This window comes from Tamandua tetradactyla, chromosome 8 (genome assembly GCF_023851605.1).
Source record: "Tamandua tetradactyla isolate mTamTet1 chromosome 8, mTamTet1.pri, whole genome shotgun sequence".
In the NCBI taxonomy this organism is placed as follows: Eukaryota; Metazoa; Chordata; class Mammalia; order Pilosa; family Myrmecophagidae; genus Tamandua; species Tamandua tetradactyla.
The window spans coordinates 6,412,022-6,427,388 of NC_135334.1; the positions used below are offsets into that span (position 1 = coordinate 6,412,022).

Consider the following 15,367-nt stretch of genomic DNA (forward strand, 5'->3'; position numbering starts at 1 on the left):
TAGGGTCATTATGTGTTATCAGAAAGCCAACCAGAATTGGAGGAAAAGCAAAGTTCTGCCCTCTCCAGCGGAGTACAGGTTCAGCCGTCTGCACACAGTGATACCTTGGACTCCCAGACAACCAGCCAACAACAGACAACACAATACATCATTACAACCACCACCAACGGGAACGGAGGCAGCGAAGTGCACATTACTAAACCGTAACTTTCATTCACAGGCTAGAATCAAACAGTCACCTCATGGCTTTCCCATTCATCAAGTGGGAAAGCTTCTGACACTTAGAACTTTTTTTCTTTTAAATTTTGTTATTCATTCAGAGTTTGGAAACCACAGTTTTGACATTCATAAGGGGTTTATTTTACCATGTTCATCTTTACCAAATTGACACTTCAGACCCTAGGGGTTTCTGCCACGGAATAAATCTGTTTCCAGGGAAAGTAGATTTCAAAATGAACAAACTCTGCCTTGCTCTTGAGTTGGTTTTTTTTTTTTTTTTTTTTAAACACTTTGATAAGCCTTACTTTTCCTTTGTGGAAATAGTAAGTGGTATATTGTGTTCATACCGGAAGTGGAGAGAAGATGTGCCAAGTTAACGGTCATTGAACTTCTTAATTCCAAGCCAAAGCTCCAAAAGAAAAGTGGCATTTATGGGCACATATTAGGTCAGAAGTGCTTTGTCTTGTGATTTTGAGTTTGCAGTAAATTAATAATGATGAAACCAAGGTTTGACAGTGATGTACTGAAGGAAAAACTGTTGTTTAAAGTTTTCTCAGTGCTCATTTTTTCTTTAACTTTTCTTTTGGAAACCTGTTACTGGGCTGCTGGTAGTGCTTCCTTAGCTGGTTGGGTCAGAACCGTTTGTTGTGATAATTGTTACTCCACAAAGGTGGATTCCATGCAAGAGAATAGGTCACCTAATGCCAGTGGATTTAACCCCTATGTTAAAGCTGTGCTTCCCAGTCTATGGCTGTGATTGTATTGAGAAGGTGATATTACAGGAAAGATTACTAAAACAATGACACCTTGTCACTGCCTGGCAGGATCCATTTACCATTCGTTGGTAAAGGATGAATTTCTTGCTCTTATCAGGTGTGCATTTAAGCCTTGCTCATAGCACTCAATGTATTTTGAGTACTTTTAATGCTGTCTTAAAACGAACATTCTTTAAGGTTGGATGGAAAGATGGCCTTCCTTATTTCTTTAGAACACTTTTAGCTTTAAACATATTGTAACTCATCTGGACCTTTTTGTAAGATGACCAACTTCACACTTAGAGGAAGAGTCAAAAGATGAGGGGATCATTTATATTAAGTTAATGTAATTATAAGGGATTTGGGAGAAGTCCAATCCTTGTGACTATTACACTGTTAGTAGGAGAGGAAAAAAAACTGTCTCTGACAGTTTTTTTTTAATACGTGCTCCTATTTGGGAGTCTTGCTTGCTATGAATTCAATGGGGGGAAATGATATTTCCCTTCTTTTTACTGTACATTTCAATCGTATGCATAGAACATTGCAGAAATCAGTATGTATTTTAGCAAATTTTGTGATTTAATTCCTAATACTTTTTAGAATAATTATTGCATATAGAATTTCTGCATTCCAGAATGAAAAGAACTAATTTCATTTCAAATGAAGTTAAATAATTGAATTTACTTACATTTCTGGGTAAGTTTCTATAAATTATAAAACGTTTTTTTTTTATGGTCAAGATACTTTTCTGAATGATAAACAATTTTGGAATAGAACTTCACTAAAATATAGCTTTTGCACTTTATTTATGAGACCTCATTCATTTAGTTATCCCTGAATATTTGGGCATGAAGAGAACTTGAGAAAGTTACTTGGTAGATGTGCAGAAACTGAAAATGGACTCTCTATCTTCTTTGGTGACAAAGAGGCAACACTAATGTTTTCAACAGAAAATACTGACCCTGAGTCATAAAATAGGGGCCCTGGATTACAAAGTCCCACCAATTTGTAAATTACATTATAAAGCATTTACACTGATTACAGAATGATTATAAATAATCTAGTGTGTGTTTGCCCTAGCCTAGTTTAGAAAGGCTTGCTAGGGGAAGTACATTAGGCATTCCTGAAGGTCCAGTTTTAGTTTTTATAATTTTTAGTTTTCATAACTTTAATTTGGCCCTGTTGGGTCCTTTTTTAATTTGAACTATTTTTAATTTTAAAATATTCCCTCCTCATCCCCCAGGAATAATTTATTAATTAAAATAGAGAACTGTCATTGAATGGAATGTTCGTTTTATGCCAGTTATTTCAGGTCTTAAAATACATAGAGGAAATAATGTGGAAGGAACTTTATGTCTTTTTCCCTTCTAGGTTCTTTTTCTTTTCTTTTCTTTTCTTTTTTTTTGTCCTTATATAAAATAAGCAAAGACTTCAAAACTAATTTGTATATTATCAACCAGAGATACAGGTGGGGGTTAAGCCAAATAACTTTGCTTTAAGATCAGGTATTATGTACAGTCACCTCAAGGTAATAGATTTTCAGAAGGACTTGAATTTGAAGAGATGGGAGATTACAAGCCATCTGAAGACCCAATTTGAAAAAAATAAATGAAGCCAGTGCTTTTATTTTGGCCTCTTTTAGGACAAACATTAGCACTGTAGACTGCATTCAGTGCAGTGTGATAATTTTGGATAGATCACATACAGATTTTACATTTTTATTGTTTGATTTGTGTCCACATAAATAGACATTTCATCATGTAAAATTCTGGCTATTCTGAAAAACCCTATTGTTTTGATCTTCGTTGAACTGTTTTCTGACTTGGAATTATCCTTTCAAAAACTTTTAAGATACCTAGGGCTAAAAGCACTTCATGAGAAGCTAAAGCTGACCCACTGGTTGAAAACATTGATCCTATCCTGTTATTTAAATGTGAACATTTATTGTACATTCAGTGAGTTATAGTGTTAATAGTCATGTGCTACCCATCAGGTGTAAAGATTAATAAATATTTTTTTTTAATAAACATGCTCCTTCTTTGTATGTGTGAAGCCACAACAGGCACTGAGATGGTTAAATTTTAGAAAATATCACAATTTACAGTGTTTTGCCTCATGGCAAAAACAAAAACAAAAACTTCGGGTCTGGTCGTAGACCCCAAGATAAGGGAATGTATGTATGGAATGAGTTCTGCCATTTACACTATGGTCTCTGTAGTGGAAACCAGTAGTGGAATGGAGACTGTTTTATTTGGAAACAACTACTTTTCAACAAGAGTCCTCCTATTAGCTTGACGGATAAGCTTTTTTGACATATTTCTACCCAGCTGAGAGAACCGAGTATATATCATGAGTGCAGCTATGGAAAAAGCAGTTTGAAGCCGTTATAAGTAAAGCTCAGTGAATAAGAAAAAAGGGATCTAGATACTTACAAGAATTTTGCAAGGTTAATTAAAATGCATTTCTTTGATGTGTTTACTTTCTTTTCCGGTGTCGCGGCCCAGGGGACCGGAGGGAGGTGTAGGTACAGACTACGGGTTCCAGCTCTCCCTTATTCAAACCCCTAAACCCCTGTTTTAAAGCGATGCAGTTCTTAATGTCGTACAAGAGTAGATATAAAACACTTAGTATAGTGCCCGGAGCACAGCCTGCTCAGCAACGTTAGGAATAACACTTATTCACTCATTCATGCACTCTGGAGCCTCAATGCACGGCCAGGTGAAGACTGAGATACTATCTTTGCCCTCTGGGGGCTCCGAAACCAGGTGAGACGCGAAGTCATCCGCAGAACGGCCATCTCCAGGTGGCTCCGCCCCTGGCGCCCTCCAGGCAGCCCCGCCCCTCCCTGCTCGGCCCCGCCCCTTCCGCCTCCCTAATCCGGAGCGTGCGCGCACTGGAACGCATCGCGAGAGCCAGCGCGTTTGAGAACCTGCGGCCTGAGAATCTTAGCGGGTTGGGGGCCCGCGCCCGGGGCTCAGGTGGGAGCGCGCTGGAGCGGCTTGAGGGGTGAGGTGTCTCCGGGGTGCGGAAGGAGGGAGTGGCTGGGTGTCTGAGGGTTGCGGCTCCCGTGGGCGTGGGCACGGGCGTGCTGGGAGTGGGGCGGGGGGGGGAGGGGTTTAGGGTTAGGCAAGGTGTGGGGGAAGGGCCAGGGGCGGTGGGGGCGCGGTTTGGGGCCAGCGGCGCAGTCTGGGGCGGGGCGGTGGGTAAGGGTTTGCTGCCGGGGCGACGGATTAGTAGTTGATGATTGCTCGGTGAGGAGCCAGCGGTTTAGTCTCTGCGTGGAGAGCGTCCAGTATGTGGAGGGCGCTGCCCGAACTGAGGAAAGGCCACTCGGCCCTTTCTGGAGTAGCAGAGAGGTCCAGAACACCACAAGACAGGCATTCTGGGCTTCCGGGATCGCTACACCCGGGCCGGCTGCCTGTGGTTTGTATCCTGAGGTCCTAACCCAAGATAGTGGCAGGACAAAGTTTGTTCTTTGAATAGATTAAATTTAGCTAGACATTCACCCTAATTGAAGACACTTGTAAAGAAGTGGAGTAAAGGTGACAGCTCCCTAGAGATGGGGAGGACGCTTGACTGCAGCTGTTACTTTGTTCTTTGTCAAAGCTGTCTTAAACTCACATGCCATGTGTGTTCTCACCTGTGTGATTTAGGCACCAGGACTGTTGAGGATGTTCTAATTTCACCAAGTACTGAAGGATAATGGGGCAGAGTTGCTTGGGGACCACCCCCCAGCTGCTTTGACCCAAAACTTACCTTTTGGCAGTCTTTTCATAGGTTGGAAATCTCAGTATAATTTGAAATAATTTAGTGGAAAGGCGCTTTATTTTAGAAGTACTATTAGAGGGTAACTAAGGGTTTTGGGAATGAGAAGTATCTACATTAAGTAATATACACTATCCCTTATCTGGAGATTATTTTTTGCAGTTTCTGTTTTGGAAATACCAGTGTGGAGAACCTGGTCCACCCCACCTCCTTATTTTATAGATACGGAAATTGATCCCTGGTGAGATAATATATTTGCCTAAAATCACTGAGAATTAGTGGCAGACTTGGATAACAAGTCTGGTGTTTAGACTCTTAAATTCATTTTTTCTTTCCATTTTACTGTGCTTGTTAGTCTTTGTGGTATGAATAGGAGCTAGAGAGAATGGATGCAGTAAATGTTTGTAGAATGGTTTGAGTTGAGGGTCACTCTGGTCTTCTTAGCTTCATTCTGACTTGTGGCCTCAGCCTTACACCTGAGTCAGCCTTGTGAGATGATCTCTGGAAACCTTGTTTCACTGTTTTGTTGATGTGCTCATTCATTCATCAAACATTTATTTATCTTTTCCTCTAACATGTGTATGGCAGAAAATATCCCCTTTTAACCATTTTTTAAGTGTACAGTTCATTGGTATTAATTATATTCACAATGTTGTGCTATCATCATCACCATCCATTAACAAAAGTTTTTCATTACCCCATGTAGAAGCTATGTGCCAGTTAAGCAATAATCCTCATTTCCCCTACCCGCGGTCCCTGGTAACCTCTAATTTTTCACTCTATGAATTTGAATAATCTAGTTGTTTCATATAAGTGGAATTATATAATGTTTGTCCTTTTGTGTCTGGCTTATTTCACTTAGCATCATGTTTTCAGGGTTCATCCATGTGTTCGCATGTATCAGAACTTCATTTCTTTTTTACAGCTGAATAATATTCCATTGTATGTATATACCACATTTTGTGTATCCATTCACCTGTTGATGGACGCTTGGGTTGTGCCTACCTTTAGGCTATTGTGAATTATGCTGCTCTGAACGTTGATGTATGATATATATATACTTTTTTTTGGTATATGATGTTTTTTTTTTTTTTTTTTTTTTTTAAAGAGAGAGGAAGGGAAGGAAAGACAGAGAGAAGGAAGGAAGGATGGAAGGAAGAAAGGGAAACATCTTTAAACATTTTCTTGTTTTATTGTATTTTGTTTGTTTGTTACATGGGCTGGGGCCGGGAATCGAACCGAGGTCCTCCGGCATAGCAGGCAAGCACTTTGCCCGCTGAGCCACCACGGCCCGCCCTGGTATATGATGTTTTAATATGTACTTCCCTGAAGTAATATAATGTTAAAATGTTACTTGTTTATAAAGATCATATGGCTCAACTGAAGGCAAAGTGGCTGCTATCATAGGAGTTTGCATGAACTGATAAGGTTGTATCAAGAAACTGCCTTTTCATAATTTAAATTGAGGATGTATACAACAGATATTGAACATAGTGCAAAGAACATGCAATCAGGCAGATTTGAGTTTCAGTCCTACCCTTAGGGTTGGATAATTTACTGACCTACCTTGATCCTTAGTTTTATTATCTGTAGAATGGCTATAATAACCCTATCTTGTAGAGTTATAAGAACTGAGGTAATATGTGTAAAGGGCCTGGAACTTAGTAGGCTTTTGTGGAATGATAACCTACTGCTGTCATTGTTAGTAACTGAGCTTTACGATGTCCATGTGAATTTTCAGTGGACTTTCTTATGTGAAAGAACAACAGAGATGTGATGATACTATAAACCAGTGATTATATACTTTGGATGGTTTCCATGTTGTGGGAATATATCTCAATAAAATTGCGTCGAAGAAGAAAAGAACAACAGAATTAATTGCTAACAGGCAACAATTGTTAAAGAAATTATGTTGTAGGAGAGACATTATTGGGCTGGGAAAGCTAAATTATGGTCTCTGCTTATCATTTAATCTCTGTGCATTTCATTTTGCCTCATCTATTAAAGCATAAGGAATTCTAGAATTTATCAGTCACTGTAGGAATATTCTGAGAAACGAGACCTATCAGATAAGATGTGAAAATTCAGATGGGACTGCTGTGATGGAAGGGAGGGAGAAGTGTTTAGCTGTAGTTAGAGTTAGGGCATAAGGAAGATCAGAATAGAGGTTGTGGAGATTGAGTATTTTCTGGCCAGAATATTTTCTGAAGGAGTGTTGGTTTCAACCAGATTCCTGGGATTTCTGCCTTCTTTATGTCGAAGTATGACTGAATATATTTGTGTAGAGTACCTGTGGAGAATAAAAAATGGATTCCTTGGACCATATGTTGACGGACCCCCTGGAACTGGGTCCTTGTGGAGATGGCCATGGCGCTCGCATTATGGAGGACTGTCTGCTGGGAGGCACCAGGGTCAGTCTGCCTGAGGACCTGCTGGAGGATGTAAGCTGTAACCTTGTCACCATCTTTCTTTCCATCTGCCTCTCCACGGAGTGATACTAGACCTTTTCCACTCTATAAGTTTTCAGTCTTGTGCTCCCTTCTATTTCATTTTCTCTCCTTCAACCAGAGTGATTTCTCTTTTTTTTAAAAGTGTAAAGTCTGCTTAATATTCTGCGTAAGGAAGAAAGTATGGGCTACATTCTACTTGTTTAATAACATGTCATAATAACTTAGTGGTCTTACTATTTTTAACCTGACAGTTTTCAGTAGTTAAAAAGTTGAATATTTTAAGAGCAAAATTATGTATGTATTTATATTAAAATGATTATTGATGTTGTGGATCACAAGACAAAACCCAAACATATTTTCTCTGTCCACACAGTGAGCCTCTAGTCAAAGTGAGTTATTCTGTGCCTTGGGATAGGATGTCAGCCTACTGTTGGAGATGGTGGTTGACAGAATGTGTACATATTCTCATTACTGTGGTGGCTGAGCACTCTTTATGTGCAGGCGCTAGTTACATTGCACTGTTTAATTATTTATTTGGTTTATTTTGTCAAATTTCAGACATATAGACGGGTGTAGAACCTAATATAGTAAATACCATATCTGTAGCTCCCAGTTTTAGAAGACAATTTCAGTCAGATTTGTTTCAGGCTTTCCTTTCTTAATATGTCAAACATTGTAGATAAAATTAAAGCTACTACTGTGCCCTTATCTAGTATGTAATCTTTCCTTCATCCCCACCCCTGAGGTAACAACTGTACTGAAGTTGGGCTATATCCTTCCCAACAGTATTTTCTGTGCATACTCTTTCAAGTAAATCTCTGTATGTCATTCATTTAGTCAGCAAATGCTTGTTTTAAGTTCCTACTCTGCCAGACATTGAGATGCTAGGAGTACAGTAGCATGCAAAAATGTGTTTGTAGGGGAAGAACTTTGCTTTTAATCCATGGGTGCAGAAATACCTGGAAGGTAATTGAGTTGTCTCCTGCTGAGTTCTGTAAGTGGCTCTCCATTGGCCTTAGAATCACAACTAAGTCACAACTACTTAGCCTGTTTACAAGTTCCTTGCTATGCTCTCAGTTCTGCTTTCCCTCCCTGTCTGTATTTCAGCCTGAACTCTTTTTTTAATTAAAAATTTAAAAAGTGACATGTATCACCCATTGAAAGAGTATATACAATGTATATACAGAGTTAAAGCAACAGTAATGAGATGAACACCATGTAGCGAGTCTAGGTTAAGAAGTAAAGCATTACTGAGGTCCTTCAAGCCCCCTATGTGCTTCTCCCACCTCATCCCGCTCTTTTCCCACTACTTGACTGCTATCCTTTCTTTCATATTAATTATTCTTTTTATTTATTTATATATATGTAAATATAGTTTTACTTGTGTATTTTTTAACCCCTACCCTCAACATCTTTTTCCTTAACTCTCTACTATCTTAAATGTCATTTCCTCTGCTGGGCAATCTCTGACATCTCAAGTCTGGGATGTGTACTGCTCCAGTGTGCTTTAGACACGGAATCACTTAACTACACTTCATTGTAATTGCTTGTTTAGTTGTTCCCCCTGCAAACAATATATATGCCAGTTTAGCTTAATCCTTGGCACAGGCACATAGACAATATTGATTGCATAATTGTTGAGTTATACAACAGTTCTTGTTTCTTTTCACTCCTTGCTGATGGCCTCTGTTCCTTAAGTTCATTCCTCCCATATTAGCCTTTTCTGGCTGTCCAGATGTTCAGGTATCCACTTTTGTGCCCTTGTTGGCAGAGATGGCTACCAAATGGGAATTCTCTCTGTTGGGAATTTTCCTCTTGCCTATTATGTGCTGTTGGGTATAAGATTTTGATTTATATGTATGTAGTCTTTACTGTTCTGTAAGTTTTGAGAAAAGAGTAAGAATCATTAGAATTTTAATTTGATTCAAAAATTTATTTTTCTCTTGTTAACATTTCTCCCACTTTTCCCACTTCTCCTAGCCTGAGATATTCTTTGATGTAGTCAGCCTCTCAACATGGCAAGAAGTATTAAGTGACTCTCAACGCAAACACCTCCAGCAGTTTCTGCCTCACTTTCCTGAAGACAGTATTGAGCAGCAGAACCAGCTTATCCTTGCCCTGTTCAGTGGGGAGAACTTCCGCTTTGGAAACCCTCTGCACATTGCTCAGAAGCTTTTCCGAGGTTTGTAGCACAACATTTTTTATTTTTTTGAGGGGTTTGGGAAATGTGGGTTGCTCACTTTTGTGGATATTTCTTTGTTTTATTCTCTTTTTATATATAGACACTGACTCAGCAGAGAATAGTTATATGCAGTCCTTGACTGCCTCATTCTTTTTTTTAAATTTGATTGACTTATAATGTATAGAAAATACATAAATTGTAAGTGTGTTCCTCAAAGAGTTTTTAGAAAAATGTTATTATGGTAACTATACACAATGTCAATATACACAATGTCAAATTTCCCATTTAAATCACTAGCATGTGGAATTTGGTGATATTAATTACATTCACAATGTTGTACTGCAACACCATTATCTATTACTGAAACTTTTTTATCATCCTGAACAGAAATTCTGTACCCATCAAATGAAAACTCCCCATTCCCACCCTTACTCTCCAGGCCTGGGTAATCTATAATCCACTTTCTGTTTCTTGGTATTTGCTTATTCTCAGTATTTCATATCAGTGGGCTCATACAATATTTCTTCTTTCATATCTGGCTTATTTTACTCAACATGTTGCCTTTAATGTTCATCCTTGTTGTTGCATGTATCAGAACTTCATTCCTTTTAATGGCTGAATAGTAATATATTATGTGAATATACCACAGTTTGTTTATTCATTCGTTGGTTGATGGACACTTGGGTTGCTTCCATCTTTTGTCAATTGTGACTGATGTTGCTGTGAACATCGGTGTGCAAATATCTCTTTGAGTCCCTGCTTTCAGTTCTGGGTATAGAAGTGAAATTGCCAGGTCATACTGTAGTTGTTTTGAGGAAATGCTATACTGTTTTCCATAGTGGCTGCACCATTTTGCATTGCCACTAGCAATGCACGAGCATTCCTGTTCCTCCACATCCTCTCCAACATTTGTTGTTTTCTTCTTACTGATCCATTTTTTTAACAATAGCCATCCTAGTGGGTGGGAGCAGTAATTTTTTTTACTTTTTTTTTTACTGTGAAAAATAACATATACACAAAAAAAGCAATAGGACTTCCGGAGAAGATGGCGGCTTAGTAAGACGCGCGGGTCTTAGTTCCTCCTCCAGAAAAGCAGCTAAAGAAACAGAAACAATACGAAACAGCTCCCGGAGCCACGACAGAGACCAAAAAGACAGCGTACCCATTCTGGAACGGCTGAACGGGCAGGGAGAATCCGCTGCGGTGAGATACCCGAGGGGCGCGCGTTTTCCCGGCTGGGGCGGCTGGCGACTGGGGTCCCATCCACACACGTGGCTCCCCGGTCTGACTGGGAAGGTTGGATAGCGGGGCCCTCCCGCCACACTTGGGGTCTCGGGCCAGCTGGGCAATTTGGACCGGCACTCCCCCAAGCCGCGGCGGCTGTCGAACACCCTCCATGCGCGGTTTCCCGGGCCGACTGCGAGATTTGGATTGGCAAGTTAAAGGAGCCACAGCATCTTTTACTGGTGGGACCCGCAGACAGACAAGCGCCACCTACTGGGCAGGAAAAGAAAAACAGAGCCCAGAGATTTCACAGAAAAACCTTTCAACCAGCCGGGTCCCACACCCAGGGAAATCTGATCAAATGCCCAGACACCAGCAGAAAATAATGGATGACGCTCGGAAAATTGAAGATATGGCCCAGTCAAAGGAACAAACCAATAGTTCAAATGAGATACAGGAGCTGAGACAACTAATGCTGAATATACGAACAGAAATGGAAAAACTCTTCAAAAACCAAATCAATAAATTGAGGGAGGACATGAAGAAGACATGGGCTGAACAAAAAGAAGAAATAGAAAATCTGAAAAAACAAATCACAGAACTTATGGGAGTGAAGGACAAAGAAGAAAAAATGGAAAAAACAATGGATACCTACAATGGTAGATCTAAAGAGACAGAAGCTACAATTAGTGAACTGGAGGATGGAACATCTGAATTCCAAAAAGGAACAGAAACTATCCGGAAAAGAATGGAAAAACTTGAGCAGGGGATCAGGGAACTGAAGGACAATATGAAGCACACAAATATACGTGTTGTGGGTGTCCCAGAAGGAGAAGAGAAAGGAAAAGGAGGAGAAAAACTAATGGAAGAAATTATCACTGAAAATTTCCCAACTCTTACGAAAGACCTAAAATTACAGATCCAAGAAGTGCAGCTCACCCCAAAGAGAATAGACCCAAATAGGTGTTCTCCAAGACACTTACTAATTAGAATGTCAGAGGTCAAAGAGAAAGAGAGGATCTTGAAAGCAGCAAGAGAAAAACAATCCATCACATACAAGGGAAACCCAATAAGACTATGTGTAGATTTCTCAGCAGAAACCATGGAAGCTAGAAGACAGTGGGATGATATATTTAAATTACTAAAAGAGAAAAACTGCCAACCAAGACTTCTATATCCAGCAAAATTGTCCTTCAAAAATGAGGGAGAAATTAAAACATTTTCAGACAAAAAGTCACTGAGAGAATTTGTGACCAAGAGACCAGCTCTGCAAGAAATACTAAAGGGAGCACTAGAGTCAGATACGAAAAGACAGAAGAGAGAGGTATGGAGTAAAGTGTAGAAAGAAGAAAAATCAGATATGATATATATAATACAAAAGCCAAAATGGTAGAGGAAAATATTATCCAAACAGTAATAACACTAAAAGTTAATGGACTGAATTTCCCAATCAAAAGACATAGAATGGCAGAATGGATTACGACCCAGCAATACCACTGCTAGGTATCTACTCAAAGGACTTAAGGGCAAAGACACAGACGGACATTTGCACACCAGTGTTTATAGCAGCATTATCTGCAATTGCAAAGAGATGGAAACAGCCAAAATGTCCATCAACAGACGAGTGGCTAAACAAACTGTGGCGTATACCTATGATGGAATATTATGCAGCTTTAAGACAGACTAAACTTATGAAGCATGTAATAATATGGATGGACCTAGAGAACATTATGCTGAGTGAGTCTAGCCCAAAACTAAAGGACAAATACTGTATGGTCCCACTGATGTGAACCGACATTCGAGAATCAGCTTGGAATATATCATTGGTAACAGAGACCAGCAGGAGTTAGAAACAGGGTAAGATAATGGGTAATTGGAGCTGAAGGGATACAGACTGTGCAACAGGACTAGATACAAAAACTCAAAAATGGACAGCACAATAATACCTAAGTGTAATGTAACTAGGTTGGAACACTGAATGAAGCTGCACCCGAAATACCGTTTTTTGTTTGTTTGTTTGTATCTTTTGTTTTTTTTCTTTTTCCTTTTTATATATATATATATTTATTAGTATTATTATCTTAATTCTCTTCTCTATATTAACATTCCTATATCTTTTTCTGCTGTTTTGCTAGTTCTTTTCCTAAATCGATGCAAATGTACTAAGAAATGATGATCATACATCTATGTGATGATACTAAGATTACTGAGTGCATGTGTAGAATGGAATGATTTCTAAATGTTGTGTTAATTTCTTTTCTTTTTTTTGATTAATAAAAAAAAAATTAAAAAAAAAAGAAAAAAAAAGCAATAAATTTCCAAGTACATTTAACAAGTATTTACTTAACAGGTTTTAAAGTTTGGTATGGGTTATAGTTCCACAGTGTTTCATTTTTTCTTCTAGCTGCTCCGAGACACTGTAGATGAGAAGAAATATCAATATATTGATTCAGCAGTCATATTCATTTGTTAAATTCTGTCTTCTCCAGTATACTCTTCCTTCTCTCTTTTTTTCTTTTTTGTGAAAAATTATGTATATGGAACTTCTCTGTATATTGCAACAATTAGTTGTAGAACAGATTTCAGGGTTTGGTATGAGTTATAATTCCACAATTTTAGGTTTTTACTTCTAGCTGATCTAAGGTACTGGGGAGTAAAAGAAGTATCAATATACTGATTTGGCACTCATATTCATTTGTTAAACTCAACCATCTCTGTATAACTCCACCATCACCTTTGATCTTTGTCTTACTCTTTAGGGTTTTTTTTGGCTATGGCCATTCTAACCTTTTCACATTGGAAAGGGCTGTCGATAATTTGGGATAGGAAAATGGAACTGATTGACGTTCTGGAGAGGCTGGCCCCTCTGCATTTCAGGACTTACCTGATCCGAGGACCCATCTGGAGGTTGTAGGTTCTTGAGAGCTACCCTTGTGCCTGGAACCTTTATAGAATCTTACATAATGCCCTAGGTGTTCTTTTTTTAAATTTTATTGTATAATATAACATATATACAAAACAAAGAAAGGAAAAAGCAACAGTTTTCAAAGCACTCTTCAACAAGTGGTGACAAGACAGAGCCCAGAGTTTGTCATGGACATCATCACAGATTGTTCCTTCTAGCTGCTGCAGAATATAGGAGGGTAGAAGGAATAAATGTTTTTTAATCTTCACAATCGACTTTTTTTTTGTTTGTATGAAAAATAACATATATACATAAAGTAGTATATTTCAAAGCACAGCATGACAGTTAGTGGTAGAACAAGTTTCAGAGTTTGGTATGGGTTACAATTGCACGATTTTAGGTTTTTACTTCTAGCTGCGCTGAGATACTGGAGACTAAAAGAAATTATCAGTTTACTGATTGAGCAATCATATTCATTTGTTAAACCCTACCTTCTCTGTATAACTCCACCATCACCTTTGATCTTTCTTTCCTACTCTTTATGGGTATTTGGGCTATTCCATTCTAACTTTTTCATGTTGGAAGGGGCTGTAAATAAAAATGGGCTAGGGAGATGGAACTAGTTTATGTGCTAGAGAGGCTGGCCACTCTAGGTTTCTGGACTTACCTGGTCCAGGGACCCATCTGGAGGTTGTAGGTTTTCGGAAAGGTACCTTAATGCGTGGAACCTTTGTAGAGTCTTATGTAATGTACTAGGTATTCTTTAGGATTGGCAGGAATGGTTTTGGTTGGGGTTTGGCAAGTTATAATAGTAGCAATGTCTAACTGAAGCTTGCATAAGAATGACCTCCAGAGTAGCCTCTTAACTCTATTTGAACTCTCTCAGCCACTGATACCTTATTTATTACACTTCTTTTCCCCCTTTTGGTAAGCATGGCTTTGTTGATCCCACATGCCAGGGCCTGGCTCATCCCTGAGAGTCATCTCCTGTGCCACCAGGGAGACTTTCACCCCTGGTTGTAATGTCCCATGTAGTGGGGAGGGTAATGGTTTCACTTGCAGAGTTGGGCTGAGAGAGAAAGAGAGAGAGATAGAGAAGCCACATCTGAGCAACAAAAGAGGTTTCCTGGAAGTAACTCTTAGACACACCTATAAGTAGGCTAAGCTTCTTTGCTGCATAAATAAACTTCCTAAGACCAGGCCTTCTTGACTTTTTTCTTGAAGGTCAAATTTCCTCATTCCATAGGGTTCAAACCCAATTCTTCCCTTTTGTTAGCTATGTGGCCTTCTCTATGCCTTGGTTTCTTCATCTTTAAAATGAGAAGATAACAATGCCTTCTTTGTAGGGCTATTGTGAGGAGTGAATTAGCGTACACAACGTCGTCATACTATGGCAGTTATGTGCCAGGTATTATCCTAGGGTTTGCTGTTCCTAGTTATCTTGGGTATCTTAATGGTGGCTGGGGAAAAAAATGAGAGTACTTTGTGCTTTGACTGCTTAGTTTAATGTCTCAAGTCTTTCCCCATCAGTTTAAATCATTGCCTACTTGCTCAAATCTCTCATGTACAAAATGGACCTCTCTTGGGTCCTTGTCTCAGAAAATGGTACCAGTTGCTCATACCTGGAGTCCTGAGTACCATACTGTATTGACCTCTCTTCCATCCCCAACCCACCCAACATTCATACCATCAATATCCATACTTTTTGCCTCAGAAGGACCTCTCAAGTCTCTCTACTTCCATTTATTTAACCACTGTTTATTAATCAGTTAATATGTGCCAGGCGTTTTTGAGGTTCTGGAAAGATAGTAATCTTACCTTCTAATATAGAGAAGCAGACGCTAAACAATTATCTGTGGGTTTTAAC

At 39.1% G+C, this 15,367-nt stretch overlaps 2 protein-coding genes across 12 annotated transcripts in view; both read left to right on the plus strand.

Annotated features, from left to right (window-relative positions):
• The window catches only part of PRDM10 (PR/SET domain 10), a 135,632-nt gene extending 132,631 nt beyond the window's left edge, over nt 1-3,001 (plus strand). For all 6 annotated transcript variants that reach the window (XM_077112435.1, XM_077112434.1, XM_077112438.1 and 3 more), the window contains one exon: nt 4-3,001. In XM_077112435.1, coding sequence (XP_076968550.1) covers nt 4-207 — 204 coding nt within the window. In that variant the 3' untranslated portion in view covers nt 208-3,001. The remainder of the gene's footprint in view (nt 1-3) is intronic.
• Nucleotides 3,002-3,853: 852 nt separating this feature from the next.
• NFRKB (nuclear factor related to kappaB binding protein) overlaps nt 3,854-15,367 on the plus strand; it is a 46,262-nt gene continuing 34,748 nt past the window's right edge. For 3 of the 6 annotated variants that reach the window (XM_077112441.1, XM_077112446.1, XM_077112447.1), the window contains exons 1-3: nt 3,868-3,980; nt 7,025-7,180; nt 9,170-9,371. In XM_077112441.1, coding sequence (XP_076968556.1) covers nt 7,046-7,180; nt 9,170-9,371 — 337 coding nt within the window. In that variant the 5' untranslated portion in view covers nt 3,868-3,980; nt 7,025-7,045. Of the gene's footprint in view, nt 3,981-6,968; nt 7,181-9,169; nt 9,372-15,367 lie in introns of all 6 variants that reach the window. The other 3 variants (XM_077112443.1, XM_077112444.1, XM_077112445.1) reach the window with 3 other exon arrangements.